We start from the raw sequence: 15019 nt of genomic DNA, 5'->3' as shown, positions 1-15019 counted from the left end.
AAGATTGCTTTCATCAGGCAGTGAGTTCCATGAAAGATGACATTTTCCTTTGCTTTAGATGCCAGTATGTCCAGGGTTTCAATCATTCAGCAATTATTTGTTGAGAGTGTCTATATATACCAGGCTTTGTGCTTGACACTGGGTTAAATAGCTTGTTATGCATTTATTTAATTACAAGCATGATAGGTGCCATGAAGGAGATGACAGGGTGCTCTAAGAGCAAGTAATGAGGGGCAGGGAAGGGAACCCAACTAAAATGCAGAGGGTATGGGGGAGTGGGCAGAGTCTCTTTTTGGAAAGCTGACATTTGACTGGATCTCTGAAGAATGAATAGGAATTTTCTAGGTGCCAGAGATGAAAAGCTCATTCCAGGCAGCAGGTGTGAAGGATAAATTTCATGCTAAATTGCAACATTGTGTTCCTAATTATTCGCCTTCTCATGCGGTTCCTAATCTCTTCTTTTATATTCTAAGAGTTTTATTTTTCTTTTTTTGGTGTATATGTGATTGTACCACTTTAGGAATTAAATCAAGTACAGATTATCAGAAGTCAGCCATCAGGAGACGGCAGTGCTTATTAAAGTTGGAGTATTGTACCTACTCTTTGGCATCTGTGGAAACTGGAGTGACTTGGCCTCCTTTGCTACATCATCGACCTCTTGGGTCAGGTCATAGTGATTTAATCATGCAGTGTTCTCTCTCCTGCAGAACATGAGCCATCCCACTGGCCTGGCCTGCTGTTTCTAGAGAATTTACATTATTCTTAGCAGAAAAAAAAAGTTTACTGAAAGCAGTAGTTATGAGTAACTCTGACTCTAAATCATTTCAAGGTCTTGTTATAGACAATTACAGTGTGTACCTTCTGACTCAGCCCTGAAACTATATGCTCATAAAAGAAACTCTTTTTTGCTGCTACAGCTGATCCATTTACAGAACCTCTGCTCCTTCACTTTATTTGGTAATGATATTTGGTAATGTGCTACTCAAATTCAAAGTCAAGTAACTGATTTCCCCATGAAAATGTAATTATTATATCTGTGCTTGAAAACATTATTACTTGAAGGAGAAGTACAATGAGATGTCCCTGAAATAGGGGACATTCCCATCTGCTGAGCCCCAGACATCTCTCTTCTGAGGGTTGCATGGGGTGTGCAGCTTAGGATGTTGACAGCGCAGTGGTCCTATGGGTTGGTGAGTTACTTTCAAATGGCCCATCTAGATTGAGAACTCCACATAAAGAAGTATATTTTTCACTGTAGACTTAAGTACATAATAAGGAAAGCATGAAATAAACATTTAAAAGACTATAGCTTTGTTAATGCTGCTGAATCAACCCAGGTAAAAATCCCACAACTTTCTTTCATGTGTTTTCCATGAGCAAGGGACAGATTGGTCAGAGAGTTGGTAAACTGGGCCTTTGTTCCCACTTGAGTGGTTTACTAGGTTATTGTGAGTTCACACCCTGCTACACAGAGGTGTCTATGAACTGTGTACAGGTGACCCATTCACTGTAAGTGATGACATTTCAGTTCTAGGAATTCTTGTTATTTCAGGACTTTCATTTTATTTGTAGCCAATGTAGTCAGTGTCACTGGTGGGAAGGAAGGAAAGCTAAGTGATCCCACCTGACTACTTGTCTGGCTTCCTATGGAACAAAGTTTGGCACAATTTGATATAATCATTAACATAATTCACCACAGCCAAGTCACACACAGCTTGTAGCAACACTAGCTGAGGATAGTTCAGGTATGACAAGTTGCGGGTTAGTAATTTGGTGGCTCCTTGTCCTTTACATGTCACCAGAGTCAGTGTGGTAGAGCAGTGGCCCACTCTATGTCATATTTCATTGAGATATGACATACAGCCTACGTGTGAGGAAAAAGGTCACCCGGGCCCTCATTTCTGTGGTTGAGACTGGCTTATGTCTGGTATACCAATGTTAGATGTAGTCATGTACATTATAGGTCTTTGCTTTGAGTATTTTGAAAATCAAGTCCTTGGTATTAGTATGTTAGGCACGAAGAGATTTTCTTGTACACTTCCTGTTCTCTACAGTGATTATGTTTATCACACTTGTAGTCTTCTAGAACTGGAGAAAAATAAAATAGCAACCTTTTACTGAGACTTAATTAAATACCAGTCATTGAGTTAAACACTTTACATGCACTATTCTAATTTGTTCCTCACAACAAATATATGGGACAGTTATTCTTTTTACTCCCATCTTACAAATGAGGAAACTAAGTCTGAGCAAATTATCTGTTCAAGATCATATAGCTAGCAAGTGTCAGGGCTAGAATTTTGTCCTAGTTCTGCAGACTTTGAGTCTATGTCCTGAGTTACGAGTTGTTCTGGAGGAGGAAAAGGACTTAGAGAAGTTAGTTCACTTCCCCACTCCCTGATGGCGAGGTAGTGTTTTTGCCAGGTGTAGAGCCCTGATCTTGTATTTCTAACTATTCTTTCTTTGTTGTCTTCTCTCAGGATGCAGGAAGCCAACAAATAGGTTTCTTGCTTGGGAGCTGTGGAGTTACTGTAGCCTTGACTAGTGATGCTTGCCATAAAGGACTACCAAAAAGCCCAACAGGAGAAATACCACAGTTTAAAGGTAAGCCAAAGAGCTCTTGAGAAGTCACTACTTCTAAGTTCCTTAGGTCAGAGATACTGGCTCTTCATTTTCAGAAGAGTGTACTATCTTGTAAAAACCCTGGTGTCACAATGATTAAGCACTTAGCTGCTAACTGAAATGTTGGCACTTCAAACCCCACAACCAGAAAGATATGCCAATCTGCTTCCATAAAGATCACAGCCTTGGGAACCCTATGGGTCAGTCCTACTCCGTCCTTATAGAGTCACTATGAGTTGGAATTTAATGGCAGTGGGTTTGGTTTTTGGTGTACTATATTGCACCAATACCAAGGCACACATTTTTTTCACATTTAGCATTTCTGAAATCAGGACAGGTCTTAAAATGTATGGTGTGACACAATTTAACTGGCAGTGGTTCACAGTTATCTTTTTGTTGGTGTTATCTTAGATTTGATGAAATATGGAAACTCCAAAGATTTAATATAACTTGAAATGTTGTTGGAAAGTATACCTCATCAATGGAGATAAATAACTTCTTTTTCAAGGCTTTTTAAAAAATGTTTGCTGTTTGCATATATGACTTTTGGGTGCTAACTTAAAAGCAATTTCTCATTTATCTCCAAGGTTGGCCAAAGCTATTATGGTTTGTCACAGAGTCTAAACATCTCTCTAAACCTCCTCGAGATTGGTTCCCTCATATTAAGGATGCAAATAATGACACTGCTTATATTGAGGTATGTGTAGCATGATCTACTCCCATGGGAGCTCTGGTGGCGTAGTGCCTAAGGCATTTGACTGCTAACCAAAAGGCTTGTGTGGTTCAGAAGGAAGATTGGGCAGTCTATTTCTGTAGTGATACTGCCTCGGAAACCCAAGGAGGTGTGGCTGTGAGTCAGATCTGAGTCCACGGCAGTGAGTTTGGTTTTTGTTTTGTTTTTTTTGATGTACATTGGAAATTAACATGCTTTTGTGATGGTTACACAAGCTTCATTATTAAAGAATCTAGAGCATCTTAAATGACTAAGAGAAACTGATAGATGTGTACCAATTATTTTGTTGCCTCTCAGTACCACTTTTTCAAATATTTTCTCTCTCCTTTTAGTATAAAACGTGTAAGGATGGAAGTGTACTTGGGGTGACTGTGACAAGAATTGCACTACTAACCCACTGCCAAGCCCTTACACAAGCTTGTGGCTACACAGAAGGTATGGACAGACCTCCTTTTCCCTTCAGCAGTGCCAGGTTGTGTTCTTTACAAGACCATGACTCCTTGTGATGTTGGTTCTGTTAAGTGTTGTATTAGCTAGGGATGTTTTAATGGAGAAACCATGTCATCTCTAGTAATAACAGTAAAAGTAGTATTAAGCTTATGCCTAATTCAATGAAATGTTAAATTATTGAAGTTTTTTGTTACTTTTTTGTTAGTTAATACCATGGATGATTAAACCTGGCTTTACATTTTTTAAAAAAATGTATCGTCAGGCAGCTTTTTTTTTTTTTTTAAAAAAAAAAAGGCCCACTTTATGGGAAGAGAGCTGTTACATTGTGGGGACTGCAATCAATGTCATGAAACAAAATGTATATGAACTGTTGTATGAAAATGAGTTTGCTCTGTAAACTTTTACCCAAATCACAATTAAAAAAAAAGAGAGAAAAAACATGCCCTGCTTCAGCCTACCTCATACGAATTGAATTAGTCTCCGAGATGGTGTCATGAGCTCCCCAGTTGGTGGGCTACCACAGTTGAGAATAATGGTTTTCACCCATATTTTTTTTTCCCCTGCATAGGATGATTATGGAAGAAAAGAGAGTGACTGGGAAGTAATTGTGCTAACAGCACTGAATTAGGTACATAACAGGAAGGGTCAGACCACTTCTGGCTTGAAGTTTCTGTGACCGACTTCCCGTATTGTCATTGTGCCCCAATAGTCCACTTTCAGCACTGGCCTCACTTTCTGGTACCTGAGGATTCTTTTGGTGACACTCTGTCATTCCACTTTAGAAGGAAATGCTTTGGCTTTTCTTTTTCGTACTCATTCTCATTCACTTTCTTTCCTTGGGCTCTGGTCATCTCCCTTCTTAAAATAATACATTTGTCTTGTGGAAGTGTTCAATAATGTTTGGTCTCTGGGCTAGCTTACAGACACTTCCACACATTCTAATCATCCTCCTCATCTTATTGGTCAGTGTGTTTCATTTTTAATTTGAACATTTCTTGCAACCTCATGACATGTATTCCTTGCTCTTATTTCTTGAAGGTGCAGGGTTGTCACTTGTGGGAGTTGAAGAGGCAATATATATATATTCACATCTTATTTATCTATTGTTTAAAAAATACTTTTAAAATAGAATATAGGCTGTTCCCTTTTTTTTTTTTTTTTTTTTAAAGTCCCCCTGCATGTCCACCTTCATATGTTAATCTTTGAAGGGGAGGTAAAGGACACAATACTAATCCTTTGAGGAGCATTGCAAGAATGAACAAGTAAGCATGTAAGATGCAGCCTTGGTAAATACCTGGGGAGTTCAGTGTCAGGCAGCATTGGAGCATATAAATGGGCAGCTGAAGTACAAAACCTTAGTTGATAAGACTTCAGGAGAAAGTTTTGCATTGTTCCTGGCTGGATCTCTGGTTTGCTTCCACATTCTGTGATAATAATTACCTGCAACTATATATTTTTAGCTTGGAACTAACGCACCCAATTGAAAATATCATTTCTCTTTATCTTCCCCTTTTCAGAGGTTTATTTTCTGTTTTCCCTTTTCTATAATTTTTGAATACTCTTATATTCATATCTTTCCAAATTCCCTTTACTTTCTTTCCTATCCCATAGTCACCTTTAAAGACTTCTGCTAGTTGAGTGCCTAAGGCATCTGACTGCTAACCAGAAGGTTGGTAGTTCAAACCCACCAGCCACTCTGTCAAAGCAAGACTGGACAATCTACTTCCGTAAAGATTTACTGCCTTGGAAATCCAACGGGGGTCGCTATGAATTGAAATCAACTCAATGGCAGTGGGTTTAGTTTTTTTGGTTAGTAGTATAACATAGGCCAGTGTATTTGCTTAGAAATTGATTTTTCTCCTCAGATACAGGACATGTTAAAATTAAAGCCGTTTCCTTTTCCTGGGAGATGTGTGTGAATTGAATGAATGAATGAATGAATGAGTAGGATGAAAATGGAAAATAAATACACACGAGGGAAGGGAATAAATTCTATTTTTTTAAGTGATGATATGAACAGCTTTTGCTTTTTCCTTACTTGATGAAACATTCATATGGAAACAATTTTCAGAAGGCTAGTCAGCATTTTTAAATGGGTCTGATTGGAGGCTACAGAGTTTCCACAAAGATGCATTGAAATGATGTTTTCTCAAGATCCATTATTACCCCTGATGTTATGCTGGATTCTGTTTGCACTTTGGTCTGTGCTGACCTTTAATTAGTAATATTTTCTTTATTTTTATTGTACAGCTGAAACAATTGTGAATGTATTAGATTTCAAGAAGGATGTTGGTCTCTGGCATGGGATTTTGACAGTAAGTATGACTTCTTCCTTCCTCTTCTCTATCCCACGTGTGTCCATATCTACAATGAATATGCTCAGTGTTGGGAGCTCTGGTGGCGTGCGTATTGCCTAAGGCATTTGACTGCTAACTAGAAGACTGGTGGTTCAAACCCACCAGCCACTCCTTGGAAGAGATACCACCTCGGAAACGCAAGGAGGGGTCGCTATGAGTCGGATCTGACGCGATGGCAAACACAACAACAACAACAAATGCTCAATGTTATAAATAGGAGAATGAATTTTATGCAGTTTGGGTAATTTGTATATCAGCTTGGGTAATACCCTTTCTGCCACCTTATAAAGACAAAAATCACTATTGTTTAGATAGAATTCTCAGATAATGTAGCTCACAGGATTTCAACAGCTACTTATTTTAGTCATTAAATTCATGCATTAAGGTTACAGCTACATTGTTACTATCTTAGGTGCCATCAAGTGATTTTCAACTCACAGCGACCCCATGTGACAGAGTAGAACCGCCTGATTGGATTTTCTTCACTATAATCTTTACGGAACAGTTCACCAGGTCTTTTTCCTGCTGAACGACTGGGTGGGTTTGAATTCCCAACCTTTATAGCGAAGTGCTAAACCCTTTGCACCACCAGGACTCCTTAGAGAAGCCTTGTTAAGACTCAGAGAGTTCACTATCTTTCTTCTCCCGCTTTTGTCATTTAACATTTCACAGTAATGTTATCTACTTCTTGTTTATGTTTTGTTCACTTTCCCACACATCTGATTTGACTAGGACGTTCTTGTTACTTTTTTTCTATGAGTCAGAGTTTATGAATATTTAGAGATTCTACAGTTATATTATAGGGGAGAAATAACAATATCCCCTGAAAAATGAAAATTCAGCATTCACTGCAGAGAAATGTATGTCTCATTAATACCCCTTGATAAGTGATGATAGTACCAGGCTGTAGGCAGTTTTGATAGAGAATTATCCTTTTGTATCTTTATGATAGGTTTAGCATTTTTAAAGATAAGTAGAGCCTAAGGGCTCTGCATCTCCCCGTGTCTGTTTCATGTGTGGTTATTTTCACCTGCCGTTTTTCTTTTTAATAGTTTTATGCTGCAACTTTGTATCTTTTCTGAAGTAGAAAATTCTAATAATTTTTACTAGTGATGAGAACATAAATGTAGAAAGTGGAGTTTGCTCTTTCTTCAAAAGCCAGTATTTGTATGAATGAGAAGACACAAGTACACATATACTTAACATTTGAGTTTCCAAAACCGGCACCAGCTTACTTCTTTCTGTTAATGCAATATAATTCATTTCTTTCATTACAAATTATTACTTGATAAAATATAGATGTACAGTTAGAAACACTCACACATTAGTGGTGTGGTGGTGTAGTAGAAAGGGCACTACCCACCACACCACTGTTTAATAATGGTAAGAATTCTAACAGTAACTACAATGGTAGCTTTCTTTTAGAAAATTTCCATTATTAGAAACTACTCTTGAATTCCAGCCCTTCCATTTATAACTGTGACTTTAGGTAGGTCACATAGTGCCAAAAATCTTTTGTTGGCTGATGAATTAATGAATGAAAATACCTTCGTATCCCTGAACCTTAGTTTTCCTATCTGTAAGTGAGAATAAAAATACCTTTCCAACATGGTAAGGAGCTCTGGTGGTGCAGTGCATAAGGCATTTATTTGATTTCTAACCAGAAGGCTGGTGGTTCAAACCCACCAGCTGCTCCATGGAAGGAAGATGGGACAGTCTCCTTCTATAAAGACTGCCTTGGAAACCCAAAGGGGGTCCCTGTGAGCAGGAATCAACTCAATGGCAATGGGCTTGGTTTTTTTATTTATCTAACTTGACTGCTGTGGGGATTTTGTGGCCTAATATTTAATAAAAACCTAATACACCTATGAGCGCTCTGGTAGCATAGTGCCTAAGGCACTTGACTGCTAACCAGAAGGCTGGCGGTTCAAACCCACCAGCCACTCCTCAGAAGGAAGATGGGGCAATCTACTTCGGTAGTGATACTGCCTCAGAAACCCAAGGAGGGGTCGCTATGAGTTGGGTCCGACTTGATGGCACATAACAACAGTACACCTACATGTTACCCTCAGTAACAGAAAATTACTATCATTGTTACTATTAGAGTTACTGTCATTATTAGAAATGTATCGTGTTTTTCATCATATGGAGACACTTGTAATATTATCATCTCCTTTACTTAAGTAACTCCTTTGTTAATGTTGTCACCTTGTTTGCTTATGTTACTCTGCTTTACTGCTTGCAATAATTAGTAGCTTGTGGATCTCTTTTATACCACCTTCTAAACTGGTTGCCGTTGAGTCAATTTTGAGTCATGGCGATCCCATGTATGTCAGAAGAACTGTGCTCCAAAGAGTTTTCAGTGACTGATTTTTCAGAGGAATATTGCTAGGCCTTTCTTCCAAGGTGCCTCTGGGTTGCCTTGAATCTCCAGTTTTTCAGTTAGCAGCTGAGTATATTGTTTGCACCACTCAAGGACTTCTACCATTTTCAGGGCAAGGAAAATCTTTGATTATTAGCAGTTCACGGTCTTTCATGGCATCATTTTGAAAGATACTCTTACCCACTCCAGTGCAGTATGAGGACTAAGCCAAAAGTGAGTGGGAATGTGCACTGAGGAAGCTATAGGTGCATTCTGGTCAGCTGGCAGAACGTCCTCCTAGAAGGGCAGACATTTTCTTTTAATTTTTATTTGGAAGTGCTTGAATTGAATCATTGGCTCTACATACTGGTTTTGTGCCTCTCATTCTGCTCCAACCCTCAGTATCATGTTGTTGTTGTTGTTATGTGCCGTCGAGTCAGACCTGACTCATAGCGACCCCTCCCTGGGTTTCCGAGGCAGTATCACTACGGAAGTAGGATTGCCCAACCTTCCTTCCGAGGAGTGGCTAGTGGGTTTGAACTGCCAGCCGTCTGGTTAGTAGTCAAGTGCCTTAGCCACTATGCTACCAGAGCTCAGTATCATATGAGAATACTAATAGGGTAAAAGTCAAATGATTATGGCTAAATATTTACCATGTCCCTATAACTTCTCTCAGCTCTAGTAGAGCACTGTATAGTCTATGATGCCTAAGTAGTTGTGGAAGTCCTGACTGTAGCAGGTAGGTAGTAACCATTTAAATATTTGTTCATGCTTTATTAAAGAAAAGAAGGCTCTTAAATCTTTATCTACATTAGCAAAGCTAGAAGGAAGACTGAGAGGACTGAGACAAACTTTCCACTATTCCTTGACGCCTCAGTGTAATATTTAATTAAAGAATGTGTTTTATGAAATATAATTTCAGCATAATATAACAGTTACTCAGAAGGAAGATGAGGCAATCTACTTCCGTAGTGATACTGCCTTGGAAACCTAAGGAGGGGTCGCTATGAGTCGGGTCCGACTCGGCGGCACATAACAACAATAACAGTTACACTTCAAGAATGTAAAAAGCTATTGAAAAAATCACTTAATGATCATTCAACTACAGATTTTATTTAAAGAAAGGATTTGGACTTAAATACTTTAATTCCATCAGGAACAATTTAGGAAAGGCAAAAGTAGAGAGGACCAGATGACCTTTAGAAGTCACTTTCACTTCAACATTCTTTTAAAGGATTATGCCAGGATTCATGTTCTGATAGTGTTGAGCCTCATAAGTTTCACCAATCCATTCACCCTCAGAGGACTTGATGGGTTAATAAGCCTCTCTCATGACTTCAACTTGCTTGCTTTGGTCACACACATCAGAAAAGAACAATTACTAGAAAAGGACATGATATTTTGTAAACCAGAGGGTCAGGGGAAATGAGGAAAACTTTTAATGAGATAGATTGACATCATAAGCACAACAGTAGCCTCAAATGTACTAACACTCATGAAGATGGCAGAAGACTGGACAGCATTTCATTCTGTTATACATAAGGTCACTGTGAGTCGTAGCTGACTTGATGGCAAGTGACATGTTTCTCACCTGAAGTTCCTAGTTGACACCTCGTGTATCCATTTTCATCAGCTTGTTGAGCCTTGGCTAGATGTATTTTCTACACTGTAAAGGAGATAGGCTTTTCCAGCTCTATCAGTACTTTGCAGGCCGTATGTTTACATCTGTGTGTGTTTATTTTATTCTGATTTCAGAGTGTCATGAACATGATGCATGTAATCAGCATCCCGTACTCTTTAATGAAAGTGAACCCTCTGTCCTGGATACAGAAGGTCTGCCAGTACAAAGGTAAGGCAGACACACTCAGGTGGCCTCAGGGGTCTCCTCACAGTTGTTCTGGTGACACATTTATGTGCAGTGTCTATCCCCTCCCTCATAAGATTATTTACCATTCCTTTATCAGTCACAATTACCTCTCTTTTTTGAGTATCAGATGGAGGCACATATTAACTTACTGCTTTCTGCTTTGTTTTTAGCAAAAGTGGCTTGTGTAAAATCAAGGGACATGCATTGGGCGTTAGTAGCTCACAGAGATCAAAGAGACATCAATCTCTCTTCTCTCCGAATGTTAATAGTGGCTGATGGAGCAAATCCCTGTGAGTAATGTGTATATTGTTAGCGTAAAAGACAGATAGGCAGGCAGTAGAGGTCCTCATTTTCTGAGTCATGTTTCATTCTTTGTGCTTTGATTCTTCTTTTTTCAATTTTTACCTTAGTTAAGAAGTAAGATCTTCAAATAATGATCAAACAGTATTATATAGCCTTGAGGTACATGATTAAGAACATAACATAATAGTTTAGAACATGGCGTTTGGAGAGACACAGCCCTGAGTTAAGTTCTGGGTCTTCTACTTCCTGATTCTGTAGAGAGAGTTACATTTTTTTAATCCTCTATTTCCTGAGCTGTAAAATTATATGTAAATCTAAGGTTTTATGAGAATTAAATAAAGCAAATCCTATATTCAGTTCCTTGGCATGGAATAAGTAATAATAACTGCTACTATTTTATAATCTACTAGTTTACTCAATTAAGAAATTAGTCCTTTTTAATGGGATTCCTTACCAAGTTTTGTAGCATGAGATAAAATACAGTTCCACAAAATGCTAATTTTTTCAGTTTGTTTTCCATTCAACATTTCATGTACATTTGTTTTCACTTCCCAATTACCATCCCCAACCCTAACCCACTCTCCTCCCCTCCCTTCCCAGTAAGCCTTCCTCCCCACCCTGTGCCTCATAGTAATGTACTCCTGTGTGTCCTGCATTTCCTCCATGTGAATGTTGCCCCTCTGGTGCTCCATGGTTGATTGCTCCAAGGGATGCACCTCCATAGAGTATGTGGGTGTGTCACCCTGGGTTGAGTGGTCTGCATGTACATCTTGTTTACTGTTGGGCTGAGAGCCAGCCCTGGGAGTATGTTTTATTCAAGGCCCAAAGTGTATCCCAGGGCCATAGTATTGGGGGTCCCACCAGACTCCATCTTACCAGTAATTTTGGTCATGATTGTGTTTTTGGATTTTGTTCCACATTTTTCCTCCCGCTCTATCCAGGATCTCCAGTCTTGATCCTTTCCCAAGTGGTTGGCATTGATAGCTGGGCACCATCTAATTCTTCTGGTCTCAAGCTCTGTCTTGTCCTAGGGCTGATTGCTTCCAAATGCCCTTAGTTTTTTGCACTCTTCTTTGTTTCCAACGACAGGAGACCATTAGCTGCATCTTAGATGGCTGCTGGAAAGCTTTTAAGACCCCAGTTGCTACTCACCAATATACGTTGTAGAGCAAGATTTTTATGTATTTTGTTGTGCCAATTGAGTCTGGTGTCCCCCGGTACTATGGTCCTGAGTCAGTAGACCTGTTAGATCTCTCTCCCATAGTGTCTGGATGTCTGTGAGGGATTGCTCTATGTCTGTCTGCTGTTGTTTCTATGAGGATTGCGGGTATTTTGTATCACTGGTATCTGTGCAAGATTAGCCTCAGCTGCAACTATCCTTGGTCTGGAGTATAAACTTGTTTGCTGACCCCCATTTGATCTTCTCAGCTGTCTATGTGTTTATCTGTAGCCTGGTGTTTGGTGTTAATGGTAATGCAGTATTGTGGATATACTGGTATTAGCCTCTGTCGTCTATATCTTAATGTGCACAATTCAGTATCCTCCCTTTCCGCGTTGTTATCATGGTGGTCACAGACTCTTTTCACACCACCCTCCCCTTGCCCACCTCAATGTGTGGCCCCCAAGTAGCCTGCAGTTATCCCCCCCTTCCCTCCCCACACAAAATACTATTAATGTGCCTTAGAAATAGTTCAGTAAAATCAAACAAAAACTCAGCTAACTTGTTTTGTGAGACTCGTCTCACCAAGAGTAAAGCAAAGGGTTTTCATTTGAATGTAGAATATTTGTTTCTGACCACATTTGTAAATTGTGCAACATATGTATTTGTAAATGAAAGCAGCATATACTTTCTTAAGAAAGGCTGATGTCTAAAAGTGGGTTTGCAAACAGATAAATTAGTACTAGTTTTATAAATGTGTTTTCCATTTATAAAATAACTCTGTAAATCATGAGCTATTTTAATACAAAATTATAATGCTTCAGAATATTATGCCTTGCATAAAGCAAAGTAAACTTGCATTTTGAAATAGTTTGGCTGATATATTTATAGTAATTATACTTGGACCTACTCATTAAAGTTAACAAAGAGGATAGTTTTCTTATTCTACTTTAGATTTGCCCATCTCTTGGAATATGCATGTTAAAAATGATAGAACAAGTCTTAGGAAAAGTTATTAGAGTAAAGTTCATCATTCCACAAAAGTATTTTAGATATAAAAGTTATATTTTAAAAAATTCTTGAGTACACTCCCATTTTTGCTGCAAGCTTGAGAATACTGTCATCTTTCATTGTAACTTAAGTGATAAGTTGTATTGAGTAGAGTGCTGTTCAATGTAGCATAAGTAAAAAATTATATTTAAATGAAGTTGCCTGACAGCAGCTAACAGCAACCTCTTTATGCCTAAATTCAGTGTTTAAAAATAGTTTGTATTTTTGAATATTTTAAAATTAAATCGCATTGCTTCACCTGTCTGATTGTTTCCCCCCCGTCTTTTGACTTTTTCACTCTAGGGTCTATTTCATCTTGTGATGCATTTCTCAATGTCTTCCAAAGTAAAGGCCTGCGGCAGGAGGTCATTTGTCCTTGTGCTAGCTCACCAGAGGCTCTCACCGTGGCCATCCGAAGGTACAGGGTTACATTAATTAAAGCAGACGGCCTAGAAAGCAGTAATTAAGCAGCAAAGCCAGATGTGGAGATCATACCATAGTTAAGGCTTAGTATGAGAATAAACACAAGATCAATGACCTTTTTAAAATGAGTATTTTTCTTTTATGTGCTAGATGAGTTCTAGTGAATAGTTTAGATACATAAGTTATAAATACCTTTGTAATCTCCAGTTTCATTGTAATTCCAGAGTAAGTGAAAATCTATCTAGAGGTACGCTGAACGTATCTTGCCCTTTTGTAGAGGACTCAGATTTTCATTTGCTTGTATCAGCTTCAAGTGTAGTTTGGGTGTGGAGTACACGTTGGCTGACGTTAAAGTTTTGTAGGAAAACACATGCCCTTTGACATGCAGTTTTTATGTCCTCATTTTCTGCCCTCTGGAACACTGCATATATTGCACTTTTAGAAATGCTGATTTTTCTGAGCTATTGAGTAACCTGATAGCACATCAAAGGGATCTCTGGTCTGTGATAAGCAGATTCCCCTCCAGCATGGACATTTGGTTTTCTAGGGTACTTTTGCTATGCCTAAGCATTGTTCACAGTGTCCTTGGTCATAAGTCACTCTAGCTTCATGGCCTGCTTCAGAATAGTACAGTGCTTGAAAAGGAAGTGGTTTGGGAGATATGAACTGTTACTCTACCCAGATGAGAAGATGAAAAGTGTTCAATGCAGTCAGTAGTCTTAAAAGTAGATACCAGGGAGGCCTATTTGATCATCATCATCATCATTTAGAGTCAGATGTCGACTTCTCATTATTCAGCCCTTGATTATCTACACTAATGTTTTTTTTTTTTTTTGCCGTTCTTGTTGCATGCTGGTGAGTTAGTTTTAGACTCATGTTGTTGCTATGTGCTATCGAGTCAAACCTGACTAATAGCAACCCTTCTTTGGGTTTCCGAGATGGTATCACTGTGGAAGTAGATTGCCCAACCTTCCTTCCAACGAGTAGCTGGTGGTTCTGAACCACCAGCCTTCTGGTTGGCTGTCAAGTGCCTTAGGTACTACACTACCAGAGCTCCTTTTAGACTCATAGCGACCTCCAATGACAGACTAGAACCACCCGTAATCTTTATGGGAGCCAGATTACCAGGTGTTTCCCCTTCAGAGCAGCTGGATGGTTTCAAACTGCCAGTCTTTCGGTTAACAGCCAGTACTTAACCATTGTGACTTCATGGCTTCTTCCACATTACTATAAGAAAGAAATTTGTGTAGTCTAGATAATTGAAACTTGTAACATGACTCATTTTTCAGTATCTTTAGATTCTATCACTATTCTCTAATTCCTTGGCATGGAATAAGTGCTGAAGAGATATTAATTGTTACTACTTTATAATCTTTGCAAGTTTACTTAATTAAGAAATTAATTTGTCATTTTTAATGGTATTTCCTTATCAAATATTACAGCAAAATACCCAGATGAAATATTTCCACAAAATACTATTAATGTGCCTTGAAAAATATTTTAGTAAATTGAAACAAAAACTCAGCTAGCTTGTTTTGTAAGAAACTTTGCTCACAAAGAGTGAAGCAAAGTAAAGCCTGAAGCAGTGTTGTAAATTGAACGTAGAATGTTTGTTTCTGACCACATTTGCAAATTGTGTAACCTATGCCTTTGAAAATGATAGCAGCATATACTTTCTTTTTTTTTTTTTTTT

General features: G+C 38.6%; 1 protein-coding gene across 1 annotated transcript in view; it reads left to right on the top strand.

Annotated features, from left to right (window-relative positions):
• The window catches only part of DIP2C (disco interacting protein 2 homolog C), a 412525-nt gene that overhangs the window by 173303 nt on the left and 224203 nt on the right, over positions 1 to 15019 (top strand). Inside the window, exons 10-16 of the mRNA XM_042782247.1 lie at positions 2481 to 2604; positions 3210 to 3319; positions 3688 to 3790; positions 6056 to 6120; positions 10280 to 10373; positions 10562 to 10681; positions 13207 to 13321. Of these exons, the coding sequence (XP_042638181.1) occupies positions 2481 to 2604; positions 3210 to 3319; positions 3688 to 3790; positions 6056 to 6120; positions 10280 to 10373; positions 10562 to 10681; positions 13207 to 13321 (731 nt within the window). The remainder of the gene's footprint in view (positions 1 to 2480; positions 2605 to 3209; positions 3320 to 3687; positions 3791 to 6055; positions 6121 to 10279; positions 10374 to 10561; positions 10682 to 13206; positions 13322 to 15019) is intronic.

The sequence above is a fragment of the Orycteropus afer genome, unplaced genomic scaffold (genome assembly GCF_000298275.1).
Source record: "Orycteropus afer afer isolate SDZICR_OR568_19922 unplaced genomic scaffold, OryAfe1.0 scaffold00271, whole genome shotgun sequence".
NCBI classification, from domain to species: domain Eukaryota; kingdom Metazoa; phylum Chordata; class Mammalia; order Tubulidentata; family Orycteropodidae; genus Orycteropus; species Orycteropus afer.
The sequence above is the reverse complement of the archived record's forward strand: the minus strand, read 5'-3'. Positions and strand labels throughout refer to the sequence as shown.